Source organism: Bos javanicus, chromosome 8 (genome assembly GCF_032452875.1).
Source record: "Bos javanicus breed banteng chromosome 8, ARS-OSU_banteng_1.0, whole genome shotgun sequence".
Classification (NCBI taxonomy): domain Eukaryota; kingdom Metazoa; phylum Chordata; class Mammalia; order Artiodactyla; family Bovidae; genus Bos; species Bos javanicus.
Window position 1 is genome coordinate 7,883,567 of NC_083875.1, and position 8,443 is coordinate 7,892,009.

Below are 8,443 nucleotides of genomic sequence, written 5' to 3' on the forward strand. Positions count from 1 at the left end.
TGAGGCACACTTATTTACACATGCGAAATGTCTCTAAGTTATCCTTGACCTTAGAGTGAAAGTCATAGATGGTTACTGAAGCCTCAATCCTTGAACAATGGTTTAAACCAGATCAAACTTATTTCTGGAACTTGAAGCAATTCAACTGTTTCATTATAAGGTTTTGTGCTGAGAAAATAATCTGAGATGCGGGACACAGTATGAATAAAGCACTAAAGTATGAATAAAAAACACTAAACACTTATACTAAGGGAGAGAATACATGGGATGGGAATAAGGACTATACTCAGGTTTATTCATATTGAGGAGTAATTAGAGTATGATGGAGAAGGCAAAGCCAGAATGTGGAAGACCTTTATCCAATTGCCATGGTCTTTAGAACTCAAGGAGCCTTGTTGCTAAGCACTTCAATCTGGAACATAAAGAAGGAAGAGATGAAAGAGGAGAGATTTTTATTGTTCTTTGTCATGTGATGTTTCCATTTAAATATTTGTTCACAGACCTTGGTGGCACAAAGTATCACAAAGTCATAACTAGAAAATACCATGGTAACCGTTAATTCTACCTGTGGTAAGTGTTTCAAGAATTTAACTGTGAAGGGAAAAGTGCTAGAATTTGTGCACATGTGAATTCAGAAACACATATCCTTACAAACACAACATGATTCCTTGTGAATTTTTCAAAACTAGAGGGGTATCTATGACCTATATTATGTCCCATTCTGCTCTATTCCACTTGATTAAGAGTTTAAAAATAGTATAAAAATGCATTTTTGCAATTTGGAAAATACTGAATTGGGCTGTAAATGAAAGGGAGGAGGCTGTGATAATTATGATACCGAGATGACTGAATTTGATGAAGCTGTGGAAAAGATGAAAAAAGGAATCTACGAGATAACATGTAGCAGTCTAGGTTGAAGTGTGTGTGCTAGTATATGGTACTGTACCACATTACTAGTGAAAGTGTTATATTCCCTCGTGAACAGTGTCCCTAGAGTCCCTGACCAGGACTATATAATGACTATCATCATTCTTATCCCACGTATTCCCATACGTAGAATGTAGAGGTGAAAATTGCAAGGATTCTACTCACAATTTAGAGGTTGGTGTCCTAAAATAGATCCCATTTAAGGATTCCATTTAAGGATCTTCCTTCATTATGGAGCCTTGATATTTTGTTAAATATGCTCCTCTTTCTACAAGAAAAGTACCCTAATACCCCAGGATCTCAGGTTACTTAAATGGTGAAAAAAAAAAAAAATACTCAATCTAAAAAGTTAAGTCCCCCACCAACTCGCTGCAACAATAAAGGACAGAGGTATCAAATTCTGCATTAAACATACACAAAACAAAAATTTTGTGGCTTTATGGTTTAAAGTACCATCCTTTCAATTCAATAATAACTACTTGTGGAGATAAAGACAGTAGATCGCTAAGCTGAGGGTCCTAGGTGCTGAAGAGAAAATTTAGAAAACTAGCATGTTAAGAAACAACATTACTATATCCAGGCAGAAAAGAAAATTTAGAAAACTAGCAAGTTAAACAATATTACTATATGCAGGCAAAAAAGCTCAATGTATTAAAAACAAAGTGTTGAAGAAAGTATCAGTTCATTATTTCATCATTTTGACCGAAGTATCAGGCATCTCAGGCTTCCCAGGTGGCTCAGGGGTAAAGAATCCACCTACTAATGCAGGAGATGAAAGAGGATACAGGTTCAATCCCTGTTCAGGAAGATGCCCTGGACTAGACAATGGCAACCCACTCCAGTATTCTTGCCTGGGAAATCCCATGGACAGAGAAGCCTGGTGGGCTATAGTCCACAGAATGGCAAAGAGCTGGACATGACTCAGCACACGCACCAGGTACCTCGTGCCAATTTTAGCCTGCCTTTTACTCATTAATTACCACAAACATACTCTGTAATTTCCTTCCTGAGCAGTTCTGCAGTTTTTGTTAAGAGTGTGAAAGCAAGTGAAAAAATCTGCACTAGTTTGGGTTGAGGATTTTAGTCCACAGTGGTTGAATTGACAGGATCTAAAACAAGACTACAATTCAGTTCAGCTCAGTCGCTCAGTCATGTCCAACTCCTTGCGACCCCATGAATCCCAGCACGCCAGGCCTCCCTGTTCATCACCATCTCCCAGAGTTCACTCAAACTCATGTCCATTGAGTCGGTGATGCCATCCAGCCATCTCATCCTCTGTCGTCCCCTTCTCCTCATGCCCCCTATCCCTCCCAGCATCAGAGTCTTTTCCAATGAGTCAACTCTTCACATGAGGTGGCCAAAGTACTGGAGTTTCAGCTTTAGCATCATTCCTTCCAAAGAACTCTCAGGGCTACTCTCCTTTAGAATGGACTGGTTGGATCTCCTTGCAGTCCAAGGGACTCTCAAGAGTCTTCTCCAACACCACAGTTCAAAAGCATCAATTCTTTGGCACTCAGCTTTCTTCATATTCCAACTATCTCAACCATACCTGACCACTGGAAAAACCAGAGCCTTGACTAGATGGACCTTTGTTGGCAAAGTAATGTCTCTGCTTTTCAATATGCTATCTAGGTTGGTCATAACTTTTCTTTCAAAGAGTATGTGTCTTTTAATTTCATGGCTGCAGTCACCTTCTGCAGTGATTTTGGAGCCCAAAAAAATCAAGTCTGAAAGGTGTACGTCAAGACTGTATATTGTCACCATGCTTATTTAACTTATATGCAGAGTACATCATGAGAAATGCTGGACTAGAAGAAACACAAGCTGGAATCAGGATTGCCAGGAGAAATATCAATAACCTCAGATATGCAGATGGCATCACCCTTATTGTAGAAAGTGAAGAGGAACTATAAATCCTCTTGATGAAAGTGAAAGAGGAGAGTGAAAAAGTGGGCTTAAAGCTCAACATTCAGAAAACGAAGTTCATGGCATCTGGTCCCTTCAATTCATGGGAAATAGATAAGGAAACAGTGGAAACAGTGTCAGACTTTATTTTTGGGGGCTCCAAAATCACTGCAGATGGTGACTGCAGCCATGAAATTAAAAGACGCTTACTCCTTGGAAGAAAAGTTATGACCAACCTAGATAGCATATTGAATATCAGAGACTACAGTAGTAAAACGTAAAATAAAGGGCACTGAAAAGGGGAGATATGATGAAAAGTTATCTTCATCATTTATAAATCTGAGGGGTGAATTTTTATTAGGAGTAAGGTTGTGGTTAACAGTTTCATAATGTGTAGAAGTTAGAGCAGTCAAGGTGATATTAAGATACAGACCATGTCCTTAAGTCAATGTCTAATCATTTTTGAAAATGAGCTATGAAATTAAGCTAGACATGCACTCACTTGGTACCAAGAAGATAAATCAAAATATTGGTGGATAATACATTAGTAAATCAGATGCCCAGTTCTTTGAGGCTTATGTAGGACTGATTTGAGAACTGGTTTAAGAGTAAGAATGTATTGTAAATGGTAGCTTAATGAGGGGCTTTCCTGGTGGTTCAGACAGTAAAGAATTTGCCTGCAATGCGGGAGACCTGGGTTCAATCCCTGGGTTCGAAAGATCCCCTGAAGGGAGAGCCTGGCAACCGACTCCAGTATTCTTGTCTGGAGAATTCCATGGACAGAGGGCCAGGTGGGCTACAGTCCATGGGGTCACAAAGAGTCAGACACAACTAAACGACCAAGCACAGCACAGCTTAGTGAGATGGCTAGCTGTTTAGAGGTCTGGAAGTATGTTTGATCATCAAAGGACATTACTAACAAATGTCTAGTCTGTATGGCACATGTATTTCCATTTCTGAGAATGGAAATCTTCTCTGCTGGGCTACACATTGTCACCTTATCCTTTTGATTTAAAGGGTTAGCAGAATTAACTAGGAATAAGAGGCTTTCTGTGAAGAAGTGTGAGCTCACAGCACATTGTTTCATCTTTTTATGAAATGAAAATTACATAAATGACATGAGAATGATTCCAGAGGAATAAAGCAAGCATTTCAAATATAAAGTATTGAAAGCACTTTTAAAAGTTCCAAATGTGCTGTTTCCCCTAAAACCTCTGTTCAAATTAGAGCTCTAGACCGGTTAATAATCTTGATCTGTGTGTTCATTTATGTTTTCTAAGTGTATACCATCATGTATGAACATTACATGTTTTTTAAATGCTTTGGTCAAAGAAGAAGGCAGAACATCAGTATTGCCAGCCAGGCATGTTGTCAGATTTCATGCTAACAAATATATGATAACACATTTGTATGATGGAGATAACTGTAGACGGTATTTTCATATGGCATATGTATTATCTGTTTTTATTATGAAGTAATACATTGTGAGGTTGCACTCGGGAACTGATTACCTTAAAGTCCGATAATGTGGAGACTTTGATGTCTTTGCCACTCTAAGACAATATTTCCTTACTCCAAGCTTTCCTCCTTCAAGGAGCCACTGATTTCCTTTTTACTTCTGAAGGTTATTTTGCACTCAGTACATTACAATTTTCAATTGCTACCCTCCCAGCTACCCTGATTTCCTTCCATTTTATAAGGGTACAGGTTTTTAAATGCTGTTCTTCTTAACAGTATGATAGAATGTAAATACATTTGAGTAACATCCATCAACAACCCAACATATTCCCCCTCCCACGGCCACCTGGGTCTACCAGTCATTGCATTAGGTAGCATTACAGTAGATCCTCAAAGCTGTGAAAGCTAGCAGTGCTGGACGCCTGCAATTTCATAGATTTAGATAAAGAGAAACGCAGAGGACGTAGGACAAATAATGACTTGTTACATGGAAATACATTATATGGACAATGAGAAAATATAATATCTGCGAATAATACTTATATCTCTCCTGAATATTATGATTAAAGAATTCTCACTTGTAAGTAAAAGGAGGACCTATAGTTTATGATCATAACATCCAAATGTGTAACACAAGACTCCTTTATCAGAAGATGATATTCATTCACCTTTCCAGTAAGACTCTTTTGTGTTATATATTGTGGAAATGTTTGCACATATTAATAGACATAAAGAACTGTATCACGAATCACTATGTGCCCTTCCTCTAGATTCAACAAGTGTCATCGTAGGCCAGTCACCATCCGTGTGTACTCATACAGTCTCACTCTGCCTCACCATTACTTAAGAGCCCGTCAGACATGTCTTAAGCCAAACTCTCATTCATCCTAACCTGTACCCTTCCTTTTTCCTCTATCTTGGTTTGCTCATCACTCCCACCCAGTTCCTGTTCTACTTATTTGTTTTTCTTTTAGTGCTGCTGCTTTGACTGCATGACTTTGCCAGACAACAAACTAAAGGTTAACATTGAATACATCAACTCAAACGGAGGAGACTGAACACTGATGTATGCTGTCCTGCCCTCTTTTTCCACCAATGGCTAGATATGATGTCTCCGCGATAGGTGTTGGTGAGTTCCTGGTGTGTATGAAGGTTACTCTCCTGCTTGTCTGGCTGAAAGTATTCCTCTTCCTTCCTGGATGGCCCCAGCTTGGACACTCCCAAAGACTTGGCCCCCCAGAAGTGGTGATTCCCCGGAGGGTAACACCCACTGGCAGAGGCATGAAGCTTCAAGGCTGGTTCTCTTACAAACTGCATTTTGGGGGCCAGAGACATGTTGTTCATATAAAGGTCAAGAAGAATTTTTTGTCCAAAAACTTCCCGGTGTTCACCTACGCAGACAAGGGTGTTCTCCTGCAAGACCAACCTTTTGTCCAGGATGACTGTTATTACAGTGGTTACGTGGAGGGGGACCCAGAGTCTCTGGTTTCCCTCAGTAACTGCTTCGGGGGCTTTCAAGGAATGTTACAGACAAATGACATTGTTTATGAAATTGAACCCAAAAGGTTTTCTACTGCATTTGAGCATCTAATATATAAGCTAGACAATAAGGACACAAATTTTTCATACTTTCAATGTGGGTTAACAGATGAGAAAATAGCAGGACAATTGAAGATTCAAGAAAGCATTAATTCCACTTTGATGCAAAGTGCCTATACAGGCTGGTGGACCCACCACTATTTTCTTGAAGTGGCAGTGGTCATAGATTACAGTCGATATCTTCATCATCAAAGTAATGCTTCGCTTGTGGAGAAAGAAGTGTTCCTTGTTTTAAATGGAATAAATGGCCTTATGAAAGCACTGGGTCTTGAGGTATTTTTCAAGGGAATGGAGATATGGACTGAAAAAACCCTTATTACAATAGGAAAAATTGGACATTCCTTGGACAACTTTTGCAAATGGAAGCAAAAGGGCTTCGATAAACGTGTGCCCCACGATGTGGTACAACTTTTTATAAAAAAGGATTTTGGTAAAACTCGTGGCTTAGCCTTTGTTGGGACAGTGTGTCAACGTCAATTTAACTGTGGAATTGAGAGTTTCCTCAATCAACCAATTTTTACTTTATCATATATTGTGACTCATGAGATGGGTCATCTTTTGGGTATGAAACATGATGAACCCAAAACATGTAAATGTGGAGCATCAAGTTGCATATTGTATCCAGTTGTAGCATTAACAACTAAATTCAGCAACTGCAGCTATGCTGATTATTGGAACATTGGTCGTAGAAAATCCTGTTTGTACAATACACCAATGTCACAGACAGTCATGAGGGAGACACGCTGTGGAAACAGTGTGGTTGAAGCAGGAGAAGAGTGTGACTGTGGATCCTTAAAGACGTGTAACACTGATCCCTGTTGTCAGTTAAACTGCACTATGACAGCTGGTGTCAACTGTGCTTTTGGGCTTTGTTGCCATAACTGCACGTTCAGCCAATCAGGCACCGTGTGTAGGCAAGTAGCAAATGAATGTGATCTTCCAGAGTGGTGCAATGGGACAACCAATCAGTGTCCAGAAGATGTGTACAAGCAGGATGGGACCTTCTGCACAGGTGGTGGGTACTGCTATAAAAAGAGATGCAATCGCCCCCATGAACAGTGTAGGCAAATCTTTGGCATAAGGGCCAAGAATGCAAATGTGAGTTGCTACAGGGCAGTGAATACCCGAGGTGACCGTTTTGGTAACTGTGGTATCACAGAAACCTCATACATAAGATGCAGCATGGCAGACAGCCTGTGTGGGAGGGTTCAGTGTGAGAACATCCAAGAAATTCCTCTAATGAGCAGTCATACTACTCTGCATTGGACTAAATTCGATAATAACACTTGCTGGGGTACAGACTACCACCTCGGGATAAGAATAGCTGATATTGGTGCAGTGAAAGATGGTACAAAGTGTGGTCCCGAAAACATGTGCATCAGAAGGAGGTGTGTCTCTTTGTCCACTGTAGCACCTAACTGCTCACCTCAGCTCTGCTCTTTGAGGGGAGTCTGCAACAACAGACAGCACTGCCACTGCAGGTCCGGGTGGAATCCTCCCATTTGCAAGAAAAGAGGCCGAGGAGGCAGTGTGGACAGTGGCCCACCTCCTGAGTCCCCAACAGAAGACACCTTTGAGCCCGAAACAGAAGAAACCCCTGGGCCCGAAACAGAAGAAACCCCTGGGCCCCAAACAGAAGAAAGGGTGGGAAAGAGGAACCTGCTACCATATTTCCTGATTCTTCTTTTGTTTCTAATACTATGTCTGTTGCTTTTGTTTTTGCTGTTCATGAGACCAAAAAAGAAAGATGATACAGAAGAGGTGTCTGTTTCATCAAACTCTGGCTAAAAACTAGACATATGTTACAGCTTCACTTAGGATGTAAGCACAGAATATTCTAACTTTACCTAAGGAAGAAACACAGAATGTGCCTACTGAAAAAACAACAAACAAGGAAAAACCAATAGCTCCTATTTCAAGAGACTGCCAAAGCCTAGTGATCTTTCCCAAGGATTAGACTGTAATCTCCTGGAAGTAACAATGTTATATCATTTGTCCTAGATCATTGGCAGAAAATTCCAACTTTTCCTAATCATTTGGGACCATAAACAACCAGTAAACAAAATTTACTAATCCCTAGCCTATTTCTACTTTCCATTATTTTAAGCGATTTTAAGTGGTCAATTTTTATGGAATTATTCTCTGTGTGTGTCTGGAGCAGAGACAGTCTGTGGATGGTGTTCGTGTGTGTGTCTGATTTACTGTTCCTCTATCCCACATGCCCTTCCTCCTTGTACTCTGGCCTTGTCACACAAGGACTGGTAACCTACAGATTACATGTCTTATATGCCAATCCTCTCCTGTTCCTTTCTGCCAATGGCAGGAACTAGAGAAAGAGTTGAAACCCGGGGAAAATTTGATTTGTGTTCATGTCAGAATTGTCTCATTAACAGCTTTCGCCTTAGCAGCAACCATAATTTCTGCTATATACATATTTGGTTACACTCAGAACCAACAAGACTATAAGTCTCAGCCATACTGGCACTGCTACCAAGCATTGTAGCCTCCCAGTTTTGAGTCCCAGGTCTAAATGTTCACCAAATCCCTGAGTTTC

At 40.3% G+C, this 8,443-nt stretch overlaps 1 protein-coding gene across 1 annotated transcript; it reads left to right on the forward strand.

The window, feature by feature from the left end:
• Nucleotides 1-233: 233 nt before the first annotated feature.
• Nucleotides 234-7,968, forward strand: LOC133252413 (disintegrin and metalloproteinase domain-containing protein 20-like). The gene is made up of 2 exons (XM_061424988.1): nt 234-570; nt 5,265-7,968. Exon 2 carries the CDS (start codon nt 5,359-5,361, stop codon nt 7,675-7,677), a length of 2,319 nt encoding a protein of 772 aa, XP_061280972.1. The 5' UTR covers nt 234-570; nt 5,265-5,358; the 3' UTR covers nt 7,678-7,968.
• Nucleotides 7,969-8,443: the final 475 nt, after the last annotated feature.

Bases quoted from the DNA above. Each gene is read 5' to 3' on its own strand.
- LOC133252413 (XM_061424988.1), top strand. From the start codon at position 5,359: ATGCTGTCCTGCCCTCTTTTTCCACCAATGGCTAGATATGATGTCTCC.